General features: G+C 40.8%; 3 protein-coding genes and 2 long non-coding RNA genes across 8 annotated transcripts in view; 3 read left to right on the top strand and 2 right to left on the bottom strand.

The window, feature by feature from the left end:
• The first annotated feature begins 1,612 nt into the window (after positions 1 to 1,612).
• On the top strand, positions 1,613 to 10,261 carry LOC132471521 (tripartite motif-containing protein 16-like). Its single transcript, XM_060070613.1, has 3 exons — positions 1,613 to 1,760; positions 6,294 to 7,364; positions 8,655 to 10,261. The coding sequence occupies exons 1-3, from the start codon at positions 1,652 to 1,654 to the stop codon at positions 9,206 to 9,208; spliced, it is 1,734 nt and encodes a 577-aa protein (XP_059926596.1). The 5' UTR covers positions 1,613 to 1,651; the 3' UTR covers positions 9,209 to 10,261.
• LOC132471525 (uncharacterized) lies at positions 9,037 to 14,488 on the bottom strand. The gene is made up of 2 exons (XR_009528854.1): positions 14,383 to 14,488; positions 9,037 to 9,190 (listed from the first exon to the last, which is right to left on the bottom strand). It is a non-coding gene; the product is annotated as an uncharacterized LOC132471525 (long non-coding RNA).
• gtf2a2 (general transcription factor IIA, 2) lies at positions 13,824 to 16,914 on the top strand. 3 transcript variants are annotated; one of them, XM_060070618.1, is made up of 5 exons: positions 13,824 to 14,034; positions 14,448 to 14,552; positions 14,826 to 14,952; positions 15,481 to 15,530; positions 16,610 to 16,914. In XM_060070618.1, the coding sequence occupies exons 1-4, from the start codon at positions 13,963 to 13,965 to the stop codon at positions 15,498 to 15,500; spliced, it is 324 nt and encodes a 107-aa protein (XP_059926601.1). In that variant the 5' UTR covers positions 13,824 to 13,962; the 3' UTR covers positions 15,501 to 15,530; positions 16,610 to 16,914. The 3 variants fall into 3 exon arrangements, with proteins under 3 accessions (XP_059926601.1, XP_059926599.1, XP_059926600.1); XM_060070617.1 differs by having other exon boundaries at positions 13,825 to 14,034; positions 15,481 to 15,543; XM_060070616.1 differs by lacking the exon at positions 15,481 to 15,530.
• Positions 16,915 to 17,074: 160 nt separating this feature from the next.
• Positions 17,075 to 25,027, top strand: part of LOC132471520 (transient receptor potential cation channel subfamily M member 1-like) — a 29,293-nt gene continuing 21,340 nt past the window's right edge. For both annotated transcript variants that reach the window (XM_060070612.1, XM_060070611.1), the window contains exons 1-3: positions 17,075 to 18,695; positions 24,168 to 24,244; positions 24,508 to 24,706. In XM_060070612.1, coding sequence (XP_059926595.1) covers positions 18,606 to 18,695; positions 24,168 to 24,244; positions 24,508 to 24,706 — 366 coding nt within the window. In that variant the 5' untranslated portion in view covers positions 17,075 to 18,605. The remainder of the gene's footprint in view (positions 18,696 to 24,167; positions 24,245 to 24,507; positions 24,707 to 25,027) is intronic.
• Positions 18,580 to 19,752, bottom strand: LOC132471526 (uncharacterized). Its single transcript, XR_009528855.1, has 3 exons — positions 19,684 to 19,752; positions 19,170 to 19,297; positions 18,580 to 18,706 (listed from the first exon to the last, which is right to left on the bottom strand). It is a non-coding gene; the product is annotated as an uncharacterized LOC132471526 (long non-coding RNA).

The raw sequence follows: 25,027 nt of genomic DNA, 5'->3' as shown, positions 1-25,027 counted from the left end.
GAGATGGTGCTTAGCTCAGGCCTGGCCCTCCTGAAATCCACCACCATTTCCTTAGTCTTTGTTACATTTAAAACAAGGTGGTTTTTCCCACTCCATGCAACAAAGGTATCCACCAGCTGCCTGTATTCTGTCTCATCTCCACCACTGATACACCCCACTACCGCAGTATTGTCTGAGAACTTTTGTAAATGACAAGCCTCAGAGTAATTCTGGAAGTTTGAGGTGTATAGTGAGAAGAGGAAAGGGGACAGCACAGTCCCCGGTGGCGCTCCTGTGCCACTGACTGCCTGCTCAGAAACAGACCTCCCCAGCCTTACAAACTGGGGTCTGTCATTCAGGTAATCCATGATCCATGATATTGTGGCGGTGTCTACCTGTATCAGCTTCAGCTTCTCACGTAACAGTACTGGCTGTATGGTGTTAAAAGCACTTGAAAAATAAAAAAACATGATCCTCACAGTGCTTCCCGACTTGTCTAGGTGAGAGTGGGCTCTGTGGAGTAGGTAGATGATGGCGTCCTCAACCCCCACCCTTGGGCGGTATGCAAACTGCAATGGGTCCAGATAGCTGCTCACCTGTGGAGTCAGGTGGGCCAAGACCAGCCTCTCAAGTGCCTTCATGATGTGTGATGTTAGGGCAACTGGTCTGTAGTCATTGAGGACCTGCGCAGGCTTTCAGAACCCTGGGGCTGATGCCATCTGGACCTGCTGCCTTGTTCTGGCCTAATCTCTCAAGCTGCATTCTCACCTGGCTGCTGGAAACAGACAGACAGGTCAGAGAAGTCTGGGGTAGTGATGGGTCATGGTGGGGGTCAGAACATGTTGGGGGGGCAGTAGGTGATTCCTCAGTAACTTGCGGGGAGGGGGGGGGGGGCTGTGTGGGTGGGGAGGATGTAGGGTCTGTGTGGCTATCAGAGGCCGGGGAGGTAGCCAAAGGCCCCGTGCTGAACCTATTAAAGAACCCGTTCAGCTCATTTGCCCTTTCCTGACTGCCTTCTACCTGATTTCCTTTCACCTTGAAAATTAGCTACATGGGTTGGTCTGACGGTATCACCAGACATTGACAATAAGTTTGAAACATACTAATGTGAAGAGAGAGGAGTTAAAACACATCTTCATTAATTACAGAGCGTAACCAAGTTTGGTTATGATATGTACAAGTTTAAGGTTTTTGACATAAACCAAGATGGCGGAAAGTCCATCATGGCGCAAAATTACGTTGAACTCGGCATGGCCCAAGGATTCCAATGATACCTTGTTTTGAATATTGGATAAATGGGTCAAAAGTTATAAACATGAATACATGTCCAACTTTGACCTGTTGGTGGAGCTAGAGCTCACGAGTTAGTGACCACAAATTTGCTGTGAGGGATCATGGGACGATCCTGAATCCGTGTGCCAAATTTCACAACTTTTGACCAAGGTGTTCTATGGGCTGCCATAGACTCCCATGGCAGAATAATAATAATAATAATAATAATAATAGGAAAACATACAATAACAATACGTTGTCTCGTAGCTTCGCTGCTTGACACCCAATAATAGGAAAACGTAGAATAACAAGAGTGAATTCAATGTTGTAACAACAGAATTCACTGTTGTAACAACAATTAAAGTATTAAACACACCTCAAATTGTGTGTGTCTGCGTATATGTGTGGCCAGGGAACTGGTCCAACTGGTTGGTTCACAACATCGTTTCCTTGTAATGAGTCGCACGGTTTGGTATGGCTCACTTTATCACAGCAGGAAGAAGACAAAGGTACTGTAGTCAACTCTGATCTGTCATATGTCATAAATATCGCCTGAATATCATCTCAATAGGTTGATTTAAATGTATTGATTGCGGTAAAAAAACTTTGTTGAATAGGTTTATTAACAACAAAGCTAAACTGTAGCCTACTGGAATCTTATCACTGTTTTTGATGAAGATAATTGGCCGCACTGCTATTTGTCAAAAATAAACTACTATTTAATTAATTAATATATAAGCAGATTCTTTATCCAAAGTGGTCCTTAAGAACAGGTATGGCTTAGGGAGCATGATGAGGCCGTCAGGTTAGGCTGCTGACATTGGGGATCGGAACCAGAACCGTTCAGCTGGGAGTAAACTGTATTATCATTAATAAGAATATTAGGTATTCACAGTTAATCTTTGCATTATTGTTATCATTATCATTATTATTAATATTATTATTCGATGATATTATATATAATGCACAGTTGTTATCATGGTTATTATTAGTAGTCATGACGTTGGCCATCTTTGTCAGTGAAGGTTTAAACATCATTTTGTATGAGTCTTATTTTCTGTAGGCCTGCGTCTTATCACAGATCGGGTTTTGATGTCATATACATCATGAGGAAGTGCATATATGGTCATGAAGTATGGAGTGACACTTCTTTCCAATAGCTGTGTCATCTTAACCCAGTCTCACATCAAAATGTAGTATAACTACGTTTGTCAACACGGGAAAACGTAATGGTTTTACAATAACGGCTCTAAAAATTGGAGATGCCTACGTTTTTTTAGGTCTAAACGTCACGTAACAAGTCATCTCAAGTTTCTGTCTGCAAAAACAAACAATATTGATGACATATTCTGATTGACATTTTGATATAGATTCTGCTTTAAAGTGGGTTTTGATAACATAACAGCATGTGACAGTTGAGCTGCCATACATTGTTTTGTTTTGTTGTAAACTGAGCTCCGCTGGCGAATAGACAGATTTTCTAAGGTGCGCCAGACAGAACAGTTCCTCCCGAGTGCCGCCGAGGCAAAAAACCCTCATGTGTAATTGGTTAGGAATGAAGGACGAAGAACCAGTAAAGGAATGAAGAACCAGATTAATAGTTGTTTCATTTCTAAAGATGGAGAATGGAATCTATCTGAATTATCTCAATCATCAACCACATTATTAAGCGTGTGAGAAGACGGAAGAGTCAAGTATGCTATTCAATTGTCTCTGTGTGTGTATGTGTCTCCCCATAGTGTGTGTGTGTGTGTGTGTGTGTGTGTGTGTGTGTGTGTGTGTGTGTGTGTGTGTGTGTGTGTGTGTGTGTGTGTGTGTGTGTGTGTGTGTGTGTGTGTGTGTGTGTGTGTGTGTGACCGTGGGCCATGGGTGACAGCCAAGACCCCCGGTCGCAGATTATAGGTTGGGGGGATTTACTCCTATTGACCACTTCTAAATGAATGAGGGCATTAAACATTACTAGAAACATATGTTTGGAGGCTCTAGTCCAACCGGAAGTATTGGAATTGGTGGGTGATCTAGTAGTCTAGTACCCTTGGGAATCAGCTAAAGACATCGGGTCTTTTTTTGAAGGACTTACAAGATGATACATTTGGTGGTCCTAGTCCAACCGAAAGTGATGCAATCCCTCCCTGACTGTACGTCCACACCAGGAGCGACCAAAGCGTCGCTGCGAATTTTTCTGTTCGCTTTGGTCGCTCAAGTCGCTCATGACGTACAATTCAATTATGCAGACGCATTTAAAGGAGCCGTATGCGTTTAGTAGGCCCTACAGACAGCCATATCAAATATTGAACTCTCCCATACACCTTGGCCATATTGCCGAGACGGTTTTGCTTGTTCGATAAAGTGCTTCGCAACAAGTAGGACAGTGATTCCCCCCAATATAAAAATCCTAAAATGTAGGCTAATTACAACCGAGAACAAAAAACCCTGCGTGCTGTAGTAGTTGAAATATGTTTCACTGATCTGGATCTGCAAATCATGATCTGCACTCATTCGTCGCATTCAAAACAAATAGACGTTAGCGCACATGGCTAATTTGCATACGTGCACAGGACTGGTTGGCTCCGCAAGGCAAATAATCGAACATATCTATCTATCTAGGTCTTTCTGTCTATCTATCTATCAACGCGTGTCTAGTTTTAATGTGATGTATTGTGTGTATGTCCAGTCAGACTTGTTCTGTGTGGTCTTGTAGGCTACTGTCCTGTGTGGGACGAACCACCTAAATGGATTCCCGACGATTTGTGTCGTTTGGTATTAATAAAGACTTGACTATCTATCTATCTAGACTATTTAATTAAAAATTATTCACCTCAGGCTCCGTGAATAGTGGGGAATAGAGGGATAAAAGACAGATATATCCCTTCTCATTTATCCCTCGTCTTGTCGATTAGTTTGTTTATGTGACGGTTTTGTTTAAAGCATGCTACACGCGATTGGTTGGTTAGATTGGTGGCATGTAGAGCAAATTATAATGATTCCCGCTTAAATACGAACGTTCTAGATGTAGCCTATAAATTCTCCCGCTTATCATCACTTGATATCCAAACCACTATGGCGTTTCGATCTCTGAACTGAAAAAGGGTGGGTTCGTACAACACCGGGTGCCCAGTTACAGCCGCGATTAATACTTCAGCCGACATTTTGTTCAGTGAGTGAATAAAGGTAGGTAGGAACCAAAGTGCCTGCCGATGTTCCCTGGGATCCACGCAAGCGAAGAGCGTCTACATTCCGATTGGCTGTCAGTGTTTGGTCGCTGAAGCGAATAATAGTCATTTGCATAAAGTTAAAAAGTTTTCAACTTCTTTTTGACGCTCTGGTCGCTCAACTTTGGCCGCTGGTAGCGTTGGTCGCTTTGGTCGCTTTGGTCGCTCTTGCCCATAGAAAGTGAATGACTTCCGGCGATTTGGTCGCTCAATTCGCTTCTGGTGTGGACGGACAGTGAGAGGTCATACAAAGATGTAAATAAACAAGCCATTAATGGGAGCCTAGAATTAGGCCATTAGGGTCTGCTATAATATAAATAGGGGCACTCTTGCTCTACAGCAAAGGCTCACACAGAATTGTCAAATACTTTTTAGGCAATTGGCTGCTTGCCGTCGCTGCCCTGTTTTCATTCGATTAAACCAGCCAATAGCGCAGCAGGGGGAAGAGCCAGCTTGGTGATTGGCTCCCGCAAAAGCGGGAGAAATGTATTGCTCTTCTCCATACCCTTGTGCAGGGCAAATTCCAATCGCCGGCAGAATGGGCTGGGGGTACCCAGTCTCGGTCTAAGGTGGACCATAACTGTAACCCTAACACTAAACCACTTGACTCCCCTCTCTGACCCGGGGCCTGAGAGGGCCAAGGTTCGATGTGGCGGTCCCAGTGAGGTCCTAAAATAAGGTTGTCAAGTACAAGGGCAGTAGGACTTCCTATCTCCAAAACTGCCTTTTACACCGCATTCTGATATACTAGCTATTGCGGGCCAAAGTTATATTTTTGTAAGCACTAGGACTCTAAATCTCGGAGATGTAATTCGGGGGACAACGGCGAATGTGCATTTTGGCCTCTCTAGCCCGAAAGGAGGGGAAAAGGGGCGTGACCTTCAACAGTAGAATAAAGTAGAAATTCGTGCCTGAAGGCATGTAAACACAACTGGCCTGTGGACAAGTCTATGTCAAAAGGTGTAAAGGAGCCTGCGCCACCCCTGGTCTATAGCTCACTTGTTGGTGTCCTTGACCCCTAAGTCCCCTACTCATTGCACCACTTTTATGACAATAACAGGCACATTGCTTAATAGAAAAAAAATTCAGCGATATCAGCGTCAACCACCCTAGCAACGATAGAAAAAGTAATATTCCAACAATTTTCTTTTCTGAAATAATTTTTAGTAAGAACTAACGTTATATTCAATGAATGAATTTTATGAAAATATATATTTTTTAAGCTAAATGTATATCATCATATTGCATTACCACTAATATGACAACCTAGTTGTTTGATTTTGCAGACAGAAACGTAACAGTCACTTGACGTGGACGCAGGCCTATAGAAAATAATAGGCCAAGAAAACGTAGGCACCTCACATTTTTAGAGCCTTTATTGTAAAACGACTGTTTTCTGCTGTGGATGTAGTTGGTATGCATTTTGATGTGAGACTGGGTTGATCATCAACATTGTACATGATGCTCCACACAGTTCCTACATCTGAACTCTGATAGTGTAAGGTTGTAATAGTTGAGGCTGTGTACCAAAACCAAATGTTTTTTGACACATTCATACGATGTTTTAACACATAACCGATAGTGACCAAGGTAAAATTACGTTGAACGAAGATCCGACAGCCCGAAAACATTTACATATTGACCCAAAATCATGATAAAGCTGACGTGTCTGGGGTTCCATGTTGTACCTGCCTGTTCTGTTTGAAATAAAAATATGTATTATGCATAAATTCAAACATTATAATGACTTTTTATTTTATTTAACTTTTGAACACATTATGAAAAAAACAAAGGCACTCTTTTTAACCTAATAATTCAAATGTTTTCTAGGAATGGCCACTTCTAACAGTTCTTCGTCTGAGGAGAACTTTTCATGTCCCATCTGTCTGGATGTGTTCAACAGCCCAGTCTCCACACCATGTGGACACAACTTCTGCAGAACCTGTATTACAACGTTCTGGGATGACAAAGACCAGTACAAATGTCCTGTTTGCAACGAGATCTTCCAAATAAGACCTGATTTACGGGTCAATACCCTCTTTTCAGAGATGGTTGATCAGTTTACAACGTTCATACGAGTTAAAGAGCAGCCTTGTGTTGAACCTGGAGAAGTTCCCTGTGACGTCTGTACTGGGACCCAGCTGAAGGCCGTGAAGTCCTGCCTTGTGTGTTTTATCTCTTACTGTCAGACCCACCTGGAGCCCCATCAGAGAATTGCAATTCTGAAGAGACATCAACTGGTCCAGCCTATGAACCATCTGGAAGACAGGATGTGTAAGAAACACAACCAACTTCTGGCGCAATTCTGCCAGACTGAACAGGCGTGTGTGTGTCTGTTCTGCACAGAGATGGACCACAAGTCCCATCCTGTTGTACCGTTAAAGGAGGAATATGAAGTTAAGATGGCCCAGCTGGGGAAGATGGAGTCTGAAGTTCAGCAGATGATCACGGAGAGACAACAAAAGATTCAGGAGATCAAAGACACAGTTAGACTCATCAAAGCAGATGCAGACAGAGAGATAGCCGATGGTGTGGAGGTCCTCACTGCACTGATACACTGTATTGAAAAGTGTCGTGATGATCTCAACAAAATGGTAAAAGAGAAGCTGAAATCAACAGAAGAACAAGCTGAAGGCCTCACAAAAGAACTTGAGCAGGAAATAGAAGAACTGAACAAAAGAAGCTCAGAGGTGACGCAGTTCTCACACAGTGAAGACCACCTCTTCTTCCTCCAGACTTTCATGTCCCTGAAGAATCCTCCACCCACCAGGGACTGGAAAACGGTGGAGGTCCGTCACCCATCATACGTAGGGACCTTGAGGAGTTCTCTGGATCAGCTGAAGGAGACACTGGACATGGAGATGAAGAAGGTGCCTGACCTGAAATCAGCTCTAGAAAAGTGTAAGTGTCATCACAACAAAATGATGAAAATTATGCTTGACATCATGTTTCTTATGAATATTTACATTGTTCACGATCCCAATCAAATCTGTCAAAATGAACGTGTTATTTTTTGGGTCAATTAGCTGAGTGCTGCTCAGCCGCATTCATCTTATGTTCTTCTTAGGCTGCATTGTTTCTGTATTGTTCTCTACAAACTATGTAACCGACCAATTATTTTTTTCCTCCTAACATACTTTTTCACGAAAACATCACATTTGGATCTGTATACTTATCTTAACAGATTTTCGATATCATACTTGTCGGGATTCAACAGTTTTAGTTTTACACCCGTTTTCATATATTTTCGCTTTGTCTCATTGACTTCTGTTGAGCGTGATGACGTCAAATGTAAAGTCTCATCTGTTACCTGGTTCTTGTTTAACAGACGTAAAATTCTTAATAGATTGAAAATATACTTGTTGAGCACAGGGGATTTATATGTTACGCCCCCCTGTTTACATTACAAAGGGTCCCAATGGAGACTCTGGCCTTTCATTCTTTTAGAAAATGTTGTTTGATTCATCCCATAAATCGACCACTATGAAAGAGCTTGAAGTTGCAGAGAATGTCGGATTTATATATATTCTAAATTCAAGTTAAGACAACCCACAAATGTTCACAACCACTTTGTGAGACACAAAGGTTGTACCTTCCCTTCATTAATTATTAGTAATTATGTCTATGATATGATGTATATATATGTAAATATATTCTAACACATAAACAACTGTTATTTATATTATTATCACCCTATTATTAGTTATAATTACTAACACGTTTTTGTTATCACTACTGTCATTCTATTATACATAACAACACATTCATAATAAGATTATTATAATGATAGGACTATTCCCACAGATTAAACTAGAATGGTATTAATATTAAGGCTTACACACATCAGAGCTCAAGCATAGAGCACACACACACACACACACACACACACACACACACACAGTGCACTTCTGAAGTGCATCTGCTTTAATGCTGCTCACATGTTAACCAGGGACCTAAGGAACCACATTTTGCCACGTTTTTGGTTTGGCTGACCAATTTCAATGGTAGATGAGTGACGGCAATCTCACACACTTCGGGCTGAAAAGATCACCTTGTCCACTATGCTTCAGCTCTGATATGGGGAGGTTAAACTTTATATGTGGCAATGGCGTTATTAGTAATACTAATAATAATACATATTTTATTGTAATTATAATAATTCCGCAGCCTAATGTCTTGTTCTCCCATCAGATGCCTGTGAACTCACACTGGACCCAAACACAGCCCACAGACGACTCTCTCTGTCTGAGGACCACAGAACGGTGACGATGGTTGGAGGGGACCAGTCGTATCCGGATCACCCAGAGAGATTTGATTCCCGGTCCCAGGTGCTGTGTAGAGAGGGTCTGACTGACCGCTGTTACTGGGAGGTAGAGAGGGAAGGACGTGTTTCTATAGGAGTGACATACAGAGAAATCACAAGGAAAGGAAGGGCTAATGACAGCAGGCTTGGAGGGAAGAACACGTCCTGGAGTCTTCAATGTTCTGATGATGGTGTATACATTTCTCGGTACGACAATAGTGGAAAAGAGATATGTCTCCCCCCCGCTGGCTCTAACAGAGTTGGAGTGTATCTGGACCGGCCTGCTGGCACTCTGTCCTTCTACAGAGTGTCCCCAGATGTAGGAGGGTCCTCAGACACACTGACACACATCCACACCTTCCAGTCCACCTTCACCCAGGACCTCTACCCTGGGTTTGTGTTAGGGCCTGGTTCCTCAGTTTGTCTGTGTCATTCGTATTAACACACACACGCGCACACACACACACACACACACACACACACACGCACACACGCACACACACACACACACACACACACACACACACACACACACACACACACACACACACACACACACACACACACACACACACATATTTTTAGAAATGTTAAATTTCACATATTTACAAAATATTTACAAATAAATGTAAGGCATGTACAGTTGTTACACTAATCACTATAGTCCATCTCATCAACTATCCCCCAGTTGCAGTGGCCCTTAATTCTCTAAGAAACAGCCCGGATCATACCATTCTGCCGCATAACATAATAAGATTGGAATGATCTCTATTCTAGATCTATTAGGCAACATTAATTTCCCCATAAATATTACGATAACATATACTTCACATCCCCAGAGACCGTGTCATTATAGAGCTCTTAAGGCACACCTCACACCTAAAGTTGGCACCTTCCAGTCTGCGGTGCTCATGCTCATGATTACTAAACAATTTAACGTACATAGTAACACCACTCTGCCAAACAGAGCTTTCAGACAAACGGTAAACTAGAGTAACTTCCCACACAAAGTAGCAAGTTAGTGTGCAGGAAAATGTTTATGTGTTGCTTGGCAACAGCCCGGTCCCAGCCCAATTGTGGAACTATTTGTGTTGGTTGATCAAGAAAGATGATTAAACAAACAAACAAATCATAATCGCTTTTTACTCTTTACTTGTAGAATTGTTGTATAAAAGCTATATCACACTCTTATTTTGATAATTCTAACATGGTACCTAATTTAAAGCAGATTTAATATTGTATTCAAAAATACAAGCGGTCTATGGGGAAGCTGATGATGTTTATGTTGTGAATAACTTTAAACTGAATATAGATTAATTGTGTTATTTTGGGAAAAACATAGCAGCAAAACATGTTCAGTTATTAAAGATATGTGCACATCTGTATCATTTTGATGTCTGGTTCTGCTATTATTTTAGTTGTTCTGTTTATTATGTCAGCGACAAATTATTCATTATTAATTATCATCAATAAAGCATCATGATAAACAAGTTGATCCAACTGAATGTTCTTGTGTGTTCAGCCGATGATTCTTCCTGGTTCTTCATTTAGCAGATGTTTCTCCAGAGCTCAACTCTCTTGTTATCCTAGCAGCAAACCTTTCTATTTCTTTCTATTTTGACATTATACAATTATACTATGCCCGTTTGGCAAAACTGCCATTATAATTGAATCCTCAAAATACAAAGGGTATTTTAGCGATAGGATGAAGGATGCACACATCTTCACTGGCTGTATGAGGTTAAGGGTCAAAAGGATCCAGCATACAAACATCTTAACTGGCTGTATGCGGTCAAGGGATGGATGGATGAAACATGAACACATCCTCAGTGGCTGTATGAGGTTAAGGGGTGAAAGGTCTTTTTCACCAGTGCGATGCCCATTTACGTCACAACTGATTTAAGTAGTGGACGCGATTTTGTTTGTTACATGTTGATCGTCGTGAAGAATTGGGCCTGTTTCGTGCACAAGCTCAAAGCCACTGTGTAGGTTTTATCAATATATTTATTTATTTTCTATTTTGTACAGAGACTACGTTTAATAAATGGAGCCAATGAGTTGTTATGACGTGCATCTCCTGTGAGGGGCATAAAAGGTTCTGAAAAAAGATAGACGAGGCACGTCTACGACGATAAGCGATTGATCGATTATACTCGTACCCACTTGTAGGCTACTAAATACATGCTTCCATTCTTCTGTTGTATTTACATGCTTCTCTTAAGACATCATCAGTTGAAATGCGTCAATGCAAAACACATTGTGAAAATTTTTTCTTTGTTGTTATGTGAATAGTATCATGTGATGATGTGGAAGAACGCCCAATTCCTATGCACAGAACCAAAATGTTTCTAGTGTATGGAGCTCTTTTATACAAATGCATTGCGCGTTTCAAGCAGACATGTTTTTTCGACTCATTTGCTAATTAGAACTTATTTTAGGATTTAGGATACGGATTACCATTTGGAACTTCAAAAGATGAGCAGTTCTTATATTTAAGATTGCTTTGTAATTACAGTAAATGACAAATATACTCAGGGAACTTAATTTGGGGAGATTATTTCTTGCTTAATAAAGCCTTTAGATCTCAATGAACAAATGTCTGCAGTGCACTATAATTAATCTTGTTAATGTCAGCTGGTGATAATCTAAACTAAATACATCAAATTAGTTTCCCACAGTGAGCTTCAGCCGAGAGAATTGTTGCTGAACAGAATCCCTGTATCCACACAAGGTCCACTGATACGTGACTTGAATCATACAGAATCTGTTAATAGGAAGTTTTACAATCCAAGTTCCTTCTTCGGGTTCATATATTATGTTTTTTTTATTAATTAATAATCATGAGAAGTTTACTCTTCAGGTTTTTAGTGTCATGTTATGATCTCACACGTATGAGTTTATTATGCTCTGTCTGATAAAACATATTATTGTCTAAGTTATTTAGTCTTTTCAGCGATACCTTTGAGTGTCTGGGAGTCACAATAATTAAAGAAGTACGCAGTTCAGCCAGTACATTCTCGTGGAAGATATTGAAGAGTCAGAAAATATGTTTGATATAGTTCTAAACCCTTTATTGCTTTATATACTGTATGTCTAGTTGCCTACATCAGTCAGTATATGCCCAATCTTTGAAGCCAAAGGGTCATTATACAAAAACTTTTAGTTGTTTAAGTCTGGGTACATCTGGGTACATAATGTACATAATGACAATGAAGAAATTAAGTAATCCTTTATTAACCAATTCCAGATCTTTCAAACTAATCCTGCATTAGTGAAGCTCTCATGTCGGGTGGCCTCAGGAGACATGCGTTTTAGCAGACGCTATTGTCCAAGCCACTCACTGAGTTCAGATACATTAAGTAGCAGTTAGTGGCTTCTTGCTCAAGGATGCCTTCAGGTAGACCGCTGACATGGTGAATCTAACCCTAGCACCTACACTATTCTGCCCTCTGTACAGGCTGAAAAGGCTTCATCCCAAACATCCGTTGATGTATATTTATCAAAAAGATTGAACTTCCTTATAAAAGCTTTGACAGCCCTGCTCTAAATGGCAGACCTTTATGTGTGTGTGTGCGTGTGTGTTTCAAGATTTACTGTGTGTTTTAAGATTTAGTCTTTCAGCCATGCATTCAAAACAAAAAGGGTTATAGGGTGAAAATGTGAAACAAATTATTCAGGTGAGATTAAAAAGGGTTATTATTTTTTTGATTATTAAAACATGACACCCAAAAGTGTTAATGATACCGATGTGTGAATTGCTGCATGTGGTGAATGGTACGTTTAGCTCTAGTCATTCAGTTTGACAGTAATTAAATAAAGGAAGCTGTTACCGTTTCCTGCTTGTTGTCTTTATTTATCATCATTACTTACACCGCAGTCTCTAAAACTCACAGAGAGCCACAACCATAAGAGATTTAAATAAGTTAAGTGAACGCCATTACTTTTTATTTGAGAACCCAAATGCATAGATCATGTTAATGGTTTTTCCTTTATGTTGCGACAACACTTCACTACGGTGTCCAAATAACTGCATTATACTCTTTTTCACATTCAGATAAATAGATACAATATTTCAGCTTTAAGACTCACCTAAATAACCATTAATAATCCTGAAGTAGCCACATAGACTGATCTAATCATGATGTATCACGTCTTTTCTTGTTGTGTTTGCCTCCCTTAATGAAGAACTGCATTCTGTAAATACACACTCAAATTTGCCTAATGTCAATGTTGCTTCATTATTTGAACCATCCTGGTAATGATAGAGATGTGAAATGAATTGCAGTCAGCATTTAATATAAATTCTTCTTATTCTTGACCACAAAGCCATTATTCCTAACAGACATGAATTGTACAGCCTTATTAATTGTTTAACACTTTCACAATTTTCCCGTGAGCAAATGTTTAATGCTGAATTATAACTGAGACCATGAACATTGGTGACAATGTATATAAGTGCTTTAAAACGTCCACAATTATTGACAGGATGTGCAAAATGATAAGCCATAAACCCATGTGTCCATGTGCAATATCAAGCCATGGCAGCCATTATATTTTAAATATGTTGTAAACTGCAATTATGTTGTTATGTATAGTTGTTGTCTGATGTATATCAGACAACGCTCCAGCATGAGCCAGGGTAAAAACAAATGTTCTCATGGGACAATAATGAATATAGAATTTAATATAATCATTGTATGTCACCATAAGAATTGGTTTTAGAAGGCATCGGTCTGCTGCTACTAGTCGTAACCCTAAATAACACACATTTGTTGACGTTGACATTTGTGGATGTAACACACAAGAAGTAGCCTATGCTGCATTTTCCCCCTTTGATTTATACTTTGAATTTTGCTACCACCTAGTGGTATAATCCTGAAACACGGTATTTGCACTTATTAGTCAAACCGAGGTTGCATCGCGCTTTAAACTATTTATAACACCTTTATGCCTTGTAAATTGGATGTTAAATAATTACAACACATTGTCGACATTCACATGCATAGTGCATACGGTCACGGTCCATCCAAATGTCTTCGACCGTTTTGGTCCTTCGGGCGACCCGTACACAGATCACGTGATTAGAACCACCAGGGCTACAACAGCTCGCTTGCTAGTTCTGGGGAATTGATTGTTGTTCGGGAAGCTTCTGCAACATAATTGTGACTTTATTAGCAACTATATCCGTTTATAGCAATGGCGTATCAGCTCTACAGAAACACGACGCTGGGCAACAGTCTCCAGGAGAGCCTGGACGAGCTCATCCAGGTAACGGGGGACGGTTAGCTGTTAGCGCGCTTTTCTAGTGGACCACTATGATAGTATGACCGAAATGTTATCCATGTTGATTTGCATCTGTATTTTCTTGCTGCTGAATATGTTGTTGTGCATCGTTTTGCGCGGTCAATTGTAAGCGTTATACGTTTTCCCTCCTTTGTTGCCCCGTAGGGATGCTAACACCAATACATGAGGATAATTCTGTGATGGCCAGCTAACCTTCTGTCGTGTATCTTTTTATTTATTTTAAACCAGCTCGATAATTATTATTGAGTTAGGGTTAGATGACTACAGCCCTTTATAGCCTTTCACAATATTAGGGTTATGAATTAAACGTACCCCACCAGCCAGCCACGTCAGCAATTAATTGTTGTTGTTGTGTTGATTTCCTCCTTTTTTTGTAGACACAGCAAATAACCCCCCAACTAGCACTACAGGTGCTGCTCCAGTTCGATAAAGCCATCAATACAGCACTGGCCAACCGGGTACGGAACAGGGTCAACTTCCGAGTAAGTTGCTTATTGATCAACTGTGTTTGTGTGTGGGTCCATAGTAAACCTTTTGGTTTACAGGCTTCGAAAATATGTTACTGATTCTCATACATGTCATTCTCCAGGGCAAATAACATGATGTGCATGCGGATCCATACCATATCTTCAAAAGCCTGTATTGCAAAATGTTTAGCTTACTTTCTACTTCTACTGGTTAAAGAAAGACCATATATTACAGAAACGAAGAAAACATCTTTCATATGCTAAATACATGTTTTGTTTTACCTCCAGGGCTCACTAAACACCTACAGATTCTGCGACAACGTGTGGACATTTGTTTTGAACGACGTGGAGTTCAGGGAAGTCACTGACCTGGTCAAGGTGGATAAAGTCAAAATTGTCGCTTGCGATGGAAAGAGTAAGTTAACTCTTCACAAATACTTCTACAAAAATATTTATGTGTCAGGTTTGGATTACTTGTTGTTATTATACAAGTTAAATTCCCAATGTGTGACACTTCAAGTCGCTTGAGCTTACTACTATATCTTAAGTAGTTATTAATACAATCACATCCATTGACTGATATATTCTACAATAAACAATGCTAGCCAGCCTCTACCTCTTTGTTTACAATACTCTTACTATTGAATCCCTTCCACTCACCAAGCCAGCTTAATAGCTGCGGTTGTTCGTGTAACACAGTGGCAAAACCAGAGTGTACATAATACTGTTATTGAGTTGTTTTGCCTACTTGGGATTGGCTCAATCTTGCACATTGTGACTTTATTCTTGAATACGGTGAAACATTACCCTGGAAATCCAGAGTTCTTGCGAGAGCAAAATTTGAATTTGCTCAGCGAGTCACTCTTGGAATGAGTAATATATATCATTCCCCGACTCCCCTTGATCAGAACATTAACCAATCACATCGGTGTATCTGATATAGGCGGCCCAGAAGCGAGCTAAGCAGATGACGACAGCGCTGCTACGGAATAAGTCAGTAAACATTGTAAGATGGCTACGGAAGAACACCAATTGTTTGAAACTGCATTGGCCGCTACAATAAAATAGTTACTTGTCTTTTCCTCTAAAAGAGGAACAGAAGATGGTGATAAAAGCTTTCATTTGCTGTTTTAGCAACCAGATACGGCAAGAGTCTAATCTATCGGTTAGCTCCGCTGGTAGTTTAGCGTATGGGGTTCCGGATACGGCACCCCTTGTATTCTTCTGATTGGTGGTAATGTTGTGTGAAAATGCATGCTTGGTGCTGTCACACCAAAATTGTACTGGGGGCGAAAATTGTACCGCCTACGCGCGTCGAAACATTACGTCATCAATCGACGCGATTGTCCGTTGCCAGGCAGGTTTCAAAAAACATTCGTGCTCATCAAGACGAAATAACATAATACAGATAACACTTGTTTTTACTTTATATTTGTATTGAATTTAGCTAGTAAACTGAGTGTTTAAAGTGTATCGTAGTTTATATTTGTATTGTATTTAATTGTTTAATCGAATTTAGATAGTAAACTGAGTGTTTAAAGTGTATGTAGTCTAGCTAGCTTGTGTTAATTAAATTTAGATAATAGACGTCATCGTTCAACGCGATCGTCTGTTGCCAGGCAACGTTCGACGCGATCATCAGTTGCCAGGCAACGTTCGACGCGATCATCAGTTGCCAGGCAACGTTCGACGCGATCATCAGTTGCCAGGCAGGTTTGGAATTTTCGAACGCGGATTACGTAGGCGGTACAATTTTGGTGTGACACCGCCCTTCATGTGGTATTTTCATTACTCGTTGCCAGACCCTACAGCTTTCTAGATGTGGGTCTTGATTTTCAGGCTAGTGAAACCATCTAATAAAAAAATACATTTTATTTCATTCATCGTAAGCATTCATTTCAGTACTGTACAGCCTCTTTATTGATGGATATATATATAAATACATTTGTATGTTGCTCTTGCCTATAAGGACAGATTTCCAAAACTTCTATACTTGGGTTAGTGTCTTCTTTATACTGCTACCGTCACTTGTTCCACCACATCTGAACCTTCTCTTTGCCCTCTTCCCTCAGACACTGGGTCAAATGCAGAGTGAAGAACATCTGTTGACAAGATGGAAAATGGGGGCACAGGACAAAGCCTTAACCACAGTCAAGACTGTATATATAATTTATCACAGAAATGTTCTGTAAAGAAGAGTTGAAACAAACCTTGTACATATATGACCTTGAATCTGTAGGACCAGTGAGTGAACGGACCAGTCTAGCCATAGTAGTTGCATGATTCTTACTTTTTCTTTTTTTCATCAGGCAATCGCCACATTTTGAGTGGTATTGTTGAGCTGAGTCATCTTTAATAAACCTATATTTGAAATGAAGTGTGTACAATATGTTTATGTAGGCTGGTATGTTGAATTTGCCTACCGATTCTAACCTGATGAAGTAGGCATATAATTAGAACAATAGCTGCTGCCCCCCCCCCCCCCCCCCCTTAATACAGCATGCATCTTGCCCGTCATTCAGTTATGAGCAAATATTGAACCATTACTGACATGCTATTGATGGAATACGTTATTCTGTGCAATTTTCCAAAAGACTATGGCGCAACCTTTAGGCCTAGGGAAAACAAAGGTTCATTTCCCTATTAGGGTGAATATGGTCAATGAACTTTAAACTTCTATTGAAATACATCCTACTTAAAAACATTGTCTCTACTTAAAATTGTCAGCCCAGAATCATGTTTCTAAAAATCTAATGAGAGCTATAAAATTGCGAGTGCTTGAAATTGCATAGGCCACCACATCTTTTTGTTATCTATTATGCCTAGATCTATGCATAGGAATTAAACGTAGATTTGACCTTGGATAAACAAACCTGTCGCCCGAGATAAGGACAAAAATGGGGATAATCAGCATATCTTCAAAAGCCCATTGTGACCCAAGGAAGAAAGTAAAATCATATTGTCTGAAGTTTTACAGAAGATACAGAACACAATGCATCCATCTGGCAAAAGATGTTGTCCTGCTCAAAGCCATTCCCTATATTCTTTTGACCTTATATTCATATTGTCTTGTAGTCTTTATATTGTGTTTTGTCTTCACCCCTTCGATGAATATATTTTTCTGGCATTTTAATATTGGTGCCCTTGGACATGAATGGATTTCCTGCAGACAGTGCATGGACATAAAGACAGTAAATGTTTGTGTCCCAGTTCCAGTGTTTATTTATGATTGACACGTTTATAAAATCATTTACAGTGCAATTCTGTGTTTTAGTTATTGCATTATATGGCAATGTTTTGTATGGTGTTGCACTGTATGATCAGTAATGCAAAGCACTTTATTGCAATGTTTGCCACCTAAACACAATTATTACGGATGCCTGTTTTGAAGTACTCGATTTGACAATGTTTTATGACTGATGGTCACTCACTAAAAATCAACAGAACTTCTAGTGCCACACTCGTAAGACAGATGCAGTGGGTTGATCCATTGTTGCACGTTTTAGTAATCCCCACGATCCTTTGATAAAAGCATTTACATGATGTCCCTTAGCACTCATAGCTCTTCATAGAAACATACCCTAAACATTTCGTATGCCTCCTGCACACTTTGTCAAAAGCCGTTTCAGAGCGCGAGTTGTTCTAAAGAAGATTTACCTTCAATAACCATTTGTTAAACCTCCATCCATTTAAGTGCAGTGCCCCACTGCCCAGTAGTGTCTGTTAATCCTGATTACGGACAAGAGGAGGAGAGTGGACAGGAGAACAGGGGTCTATAGATCAGGTTGCTGGTGAGCTGCCGAGCTAAACTTCCAGAGCATCATGTCTCCCTTTAAGGCCTGGTGCATAGAGGAGACAACAGGCATTGTGATACCTGGAGACTGGGTTTCCCACCAGGACTGCTGTTGGTAGCTGTGTGTGTTTGATTTTGTGAGTGTGCAGGCCAGATAAAAAATGTCCTGAAGTTGGTCAAGTGGAAGAGGGGTCTACAGCCGCATTGACAGGAGTTATGACCGACGATGAGGACACAGTTTGAGACGGAGGAAGAACATCGCAGTACCCGGGGGAATGGAGGGCAGGGGTCTGGGTGGAATGAAGAAAAGTGGCTCCACCAAGCGCTCTTCCATTAAGCGCAGTGCCTCGTCCAGCTCACAGAAGGTAAGGTCCATCTGCAGAGCCATGTTTGACATAGACTTTATTTTAACACTAAATATTTTTCTGAAATTAAATACTTTGACTTTGGTATCCTTGCATTGGTATTCTCTAAACGTATCTATATACAGTGTGATGTCAAAAGATAATCAAAGGGAACACATTCTCTGTGAATGTCTTTGGAAAGGTTCCTCATAATTGTTTCAAAGTAAAACCGACTTAGCCAGAAATCTGTGTAGCTGTGCAGAACACGACTGGGTAGCATTAAACAAATGTATAACATATACTTTCTACTGGTACATAGAAGGACATTTTGCATTATAGATTTATAAAATTGAAATGTGCGACAGAAAGGAAAATACAATATGAGAGCAATGGAGTGGAGTAACCCCTTTAAAGGAGAACCCAAGAAAACATATAAACCAGTTTGAATTAGAGTATTCCGTTTCTAGGTTAAACACGTGCAATTGCATACATAACCTGTGATTGGCTGACGTGGTGACCTTGTCCCCTGCTGATAAAGCATTGATGCAACACACCTGTCCTCCACTTAGTGCAATTGATTTGAAGGGGCGTAAGGAGGTGATAAGGTACCAGCCAACCTGGTGCTGAATCAGGACAGAATGAGTACAGGTTGGGGGGGGGGGATACAGCAGTGAGAGAGAGGTACTAAAGCCCATCTACATATCCCTGCAGGCATCCACACTCACTTTTTACAAGCTAAACGGTCAGAAATATATTCGTTTTTTTGTGAAAGCTTCCATATTTATGTATTTTATACACATAATAAGATGTGTACATAGACCTAGCTTTCAGCTTGTCAGAAAAGTGCGGCATACATGCAGTCAACCTACCATTTATTTTTACAAAATAGGGTGGCATACAGTACATGCAGTCAATTGACCATTTATATGACAAAATAGTGTGTTATGCATGCAGTCAATTAAGCATTTATATGACAGATAGATAGATCGCAGACAGAAGATATACGTACGTTTTGATTTTGAAAGGATCTGTGGTTCAAGTTGAACCCCTCTTTAGAGAGACGGCTGTAGCCAATGAGCCAGATTACTTGGGATCTCTCTTTAGATAGCAGAGTATAGCATTATAGCAATTAGTGGAGGTCAGGGGTGAACACAACAGCTGGTCTGTGCAGGTCTTTCGCAAAGAGAGAGTGTGACCTGTGTGTTCAACTAGGAGAATGAAACGGTGAGGAGCATCTGGCCCAACCTAAGCTTCCCATTGTGCTTTCATGTGATTAATGCACTGCCATCATGTACATTTCCAATCCAAGGAGAATGGTGGTGAGTGTCAAGGGCAAAAGCAAAGGGGTCAGGAGACGGGTCAGGTGAAGAAAGCACTGATTATCTACTGTATGTCTCTCTGTTCATCCATGCAAAAGTTTATCTGCGCATCCTTTCTAGTATGGCTCGCCTCTACAGTGGGATTTAGTGGAGGTGAAAGTCTCCACATGGGAAAATGGATTAGTCTCCATCGTCACTGAGTGAGATTGTTGCAAGACAAAGCATCAAGTAAACGAAAAGAATAAGAAATACACCAAATTGTGCTGCATCAAACCCTGCCTCCTCCCTGCTCTTATTCATCCCCCCTACCACCGTCCTCTGACCGAGACACTGCCTGCTCGCCAAACCTCACTCCACCCGAATCATAATTTTCACCATTTACATCAACCTACCTGCAGTCACAAATGTACTCCACAAATATACTTAGAAAACATTTTTACTGTTATAATCAACAACATAAAATGAACAATGGCTTCAAAGGGATACGCAGAAAATCCTTACAAATACACTAATACGATATCCAAAGAGCAGTAAACTGTGAAAACGGCTCTGTAAAGGTTTAAAATCAACACCATTTGGCCACTGTAGAAATACACCTATTAATATCCCCTTCGGATTCCCCTTCCAGTGGATACGTTTTCTTCAGTAAAATATCTCTGTAATGAAACAGGAAATGAGGTGTAACTCCGCTGCTTGCAGTGGAGGTCTCCGGCCAAAGCTCTGCTCCGCCCTCCCTAAGATTGACTATAACATAGTACATAGGACTGCCGGATCCCAGATAACATACCAAGCCATGTTTCATCCATAGTGCTAGTCTTACAAAGTTGTGATTGATCAGTAAAAATAACTCTAGTCTGGTATCCATTATCAGTTCATTATCTACGTTATATAACATTTTATTATATAGTGGAAATACCTCTCCATTATCAAGAAGCAGTGCCATAGGCCCCATATTAATATCATTTAGAATCGGGGCAATAGATCGGGCCCATGGTAATATTAGTTTAGTATCAAGGCCATCGAAAGGCCCAGAAAGGCCCCCAGTTTAGATGATGGGCCATAGAAATACCCCATGTCAATATCAGTTTAGAAGCAGGGCCATAGATAGGCCCCATGTTAATATCAGTTTAAATGCAGGGCCATAAAAGGCCCCATGTTAATATCAGTTTAGAAGCAGGTCCATGTTAATATCAGTTTAGAAGCAGGTCCATGTTAATATCAGTTTAGAAGCAGGTCCATGTTAATATCAGTTTAGAAGCAGGTCCATGTTAATATCAGTTTAGTAGCAGGTCCATGTTAATATCAGTTTAGAAGCAGGTCCATGTTAATATCAGTTTAGAAGCAGGGCCGTAGATAGGCTCCTGGTATGCATGTTATACACTGCATACCTTGTGGCCACATCTCTTTAAGAGGGTGGCTGACCCTGCAGGCTAATTGCCAGCTTGTCGGTCCCGTGTTTGTCAGCCCCATTGATGTTGGCTATGTGAAGACTATTGTATTATTGGTTGGTTACAATTGGTGCAAAAAGTGGCTGAAAACTTAGATACCAGCACTCATCACTCGGAAAATAATAAGTATTTCTTTAAGCACAATAAATGTAGTATAATATGCTGATAATGTTATTTTGTCCAAGCAAAAATATTGTATGGTTGCAAGATAGTATAAATTTACCAAAATATACAAACAGTAAGATAAGATGAAATCTAGATGTCGAATCAAAGAGCTGCCTTTTTCAAAATCCCTTTATCTTTGCTATTTCATTATCATCTTCATCATCATCATCATCTAAACCAGTGATGTAACTACTTGTTATGGGATAACATTTTGTTTTGTTCCTTGTAAACCACTGATAATCTCATAATGAAGCCTAAATCCTCCCGCTGCATTCCTTGTTTATGGTTTTTGTCCTAATGAACACAGCACCGAAGCCGAGTTAAGCAGGGGAATAGTGTTGGCGTGTACCAGTCAATTTGGGTCCTCTTGACTTCCCCCGAGAAAGTGATCACCTGATGTCATTCATACGGCAGCTGCTGATAGACCGGCGGTGTTGGGAGGATTGGTGCATGGAAAGGGTGTGCGTTAAGCGTTTGAATAGGAGAACTGTTCCTCGTGAGGCTGGAGTCGCCAAAGTGCACGTGGATTTGGTTAAGAACCCTTATTCATTTTAACGCTCTACTTCTCTCCTGTATGTGGTTATTATGCTTTTTTCGAATTAACCAGCACATGCAAAAGTTGTTTTGGTCAAAATGATAATCATGGACTAAAAATTTGATACGTTCTGAAACAAACCACCACCTAATTCACCCAATTATGCAAATTGTCTTCAACACAAGCAGCAGGGGATCAGACATAACGAAATTAAATGGCCACATTACAGCTGGCCTACATCCTCTTTCCTTTGTCTTCCTACAATACTTTCTGTTTACTCTCTATTGTTGAAACTTTCTTTAATCTGCACAAATAGATGAAATAGAGCTTTAGAAGAAGAATGAGAATGCGTGTGTGCGTGTGTGTGTGTGTGTGTGTGTGTGTGTGTGTGCGTGTGCGTGTGCGTGCGCGTGCGTGAGAGTGTGAGAGAAAGCAGTGGGGGAATGAACATACCCAGGGTTCAAATGGTGCAATCATGGGACTGGCAAAAGGATTACCTTGGACTGGAGTCATGGGACTGGGCTGAACAAAGGCCCTTCTTGCTCACATGCTGGTCATATGAACCCCTGATGCATAAAGTGAACTAGTTTCATACGGAGTTCACTGGGCTCCAGTGCTCCAGCAGGGAGCATCTTGAAGATGGGAGGGCCGGTGAAGAGAGAGAGAACAGGCTGGTTTTCTGCTAGAGGTTGCTGCTTGCCAACCCAATGCGCGCTCAGGGATGGGTGTAAAACCATAAGGTAAGATCTGCCAAGGCGGGGGGGAAATGCAACCGTGCTGAAGGGTTACATCTGATCCATGCCGTGTAACAGTATTTTACTGGCCAAAGCTATTTGGTTGACCTCTACCTATTCCCTTTGAGCATTGACAAAACATGATATATGTATTATCAGGTAGGTGTCATTAAAAAACTTTTAAATAATGGAATCTCCAGCCTCCAGTAAAACATTTTTCTTTATATATTTATTGGATTTTTTACTTGATGAATCATTTAATTAGCCCTGTATGACATTTTGGACAAATAAATATGTGTCTTGATTTATTTGTCAGTTGTGATAGTTACAACATTCCTGAAAAATCTAATCTGAGAGGCATTGTGTCATGGTTCATGATGAATGTGAAATGTACAGTGTTTGATTCCACAGAGGGCATTGTAGCTTTTGGACTTAACCATGTGAATTTAATCCTGACCATTATCCAGAGTGAATGTATTTGACAAAGTGCAGTCGAAGTCCCTGGGCAAATACTGTGGCCTAACAATACACTAGGATGTATAATAATACAGTCATTAGAGATATGGATATGGATTTTCTCTTTTTCTCTCTCTCTCTCTCTCTCTCTCTCTCTCTCTCTCTCTCTCTCTCTCTCTCTCTCTCTCTCTCTCTCTCTCTCTCTCTCTCTCTCTCTCTCTCTCTCTCTCTCTCTCTCTCTCTCTCTCTCTCTCTCTCTCTCTCTCTCTCTCTCTCTCTCTCTCTCTCTCTCTCTCTCTCTCTCTCTCTCTCTCTCTCTCTCTCTCTCTCTCTCTCTCTCTCTCTCTCTCTCTCTCTGGTTCTGTCTCTCTCCAACATGTCATTGTTGAGCGGTCCGGGGGGTTGTGAGTGTGTTCCCGTTCTTTGTGTCACCGTTTGGATCGGATTAGGAGCAGACTCTCTGTAAGAGGCTTAACTGTGCGGCACTTTGTGATGAAAGGGCTTTGTCCCAATTAGAAGGACACATTCACATGATTGTCATGATAACAGCTCCAAGACGCGTTTCTTGTAGTAAGTTGCGGGTGGGGGGCTTTTAATGCTCTGAATGCAACAGGCGATCACATGCAGAATGTTATATTAAAATGTCTATTAAATATATACTATGTTTCGGGGATATCACACTCTTGTCATCATCAAGGCAGTTTTAGGTTCATGCTATTTTGTTAGTATAGAATGTGTTTTCCACATTTGTGTATTCAAGAGCCAAATTGTGTCCACTCATTAGTGTCTACTTAAAAGTTTAAACCATTCTACCTCTTCTATGCTTGACCCCCCAGATACAGAGAGCATGGATAGAGAGAACATTTCAGAAAAGAGAATGCATCCAAATCATCCCCAGTAAAGATGCGACAAGGTAATGTGTTCTGTTTAATAAACCTTTACAATCCAACTGATGTTGACTTTCACAAGAGATCTGTGTGGAATGCTACAGCGCACAATCTGAAATAAAACAACAATTGGGCAACTTCATTTAGAGTGTCGCAAATGTTTCACAAAGTGATGGCTGTTTTTGATGGTTTGACCTTAAAAAAATATGAAATAAACATAAAACAAAAGTAACAATAAGATAAAGTAAAAAAACAAATCTCATCTATTTTGCCTCCTCTGCGCCATCAGGTGCAGCTGTGGTCAGCTGGTGACCCAGCATGTGGCCCTTCCCCCCGGGGCCCCGGCCAAAGAGGAGGCCAACCCTCTGGTCCAGGTGGTGGAGCTGCCGCCCGAGCGCTGGTCTGTGGCCAAACACACGCAGGTCTCCCCCACAGACTCCTACGGCAGTCTCGAGTTCAAGGGCGGTGGTCACACAAACAAGGCCATGGTACACAGCAAGGGCCTTTCATTATTTTCCTTTCACATACAGACACACACAGAGATACACACGCACACACACACACACACACACACACACACACACCCACACACACACAGACAGACACACAGACACACAGACAGACAGACAGACAGACAGACAGACAGACAGACAGACAGACAGACAGACAGACAGACAGACAGACAGACAGACAGACAGACAGACAGACAGACAGACAGACAGACAGACACACAGACAGACACACAGACACACAGACACACAGACACACAGACACACAGAGACAGACAGACAACCCCCCGCCCCACACAC

Source organism: Gadus macrocephalus, chromosome 14, assembly GCF_031168955.1.
Source record: "Gadus macrocephalus chromosome 14, ASM3116895v1".
Classification (NCBI taxonomy): Eukaryota; Metazoa; Chordata; class Actinopteri; order Gadiformes; family Gadidae; genus Gadus; species Gadus macrocephalus.
Note: the sequence above shows the minus strand (reverse complement) of the source record. Positions and strands in the feature narration are given on the sequence as shown.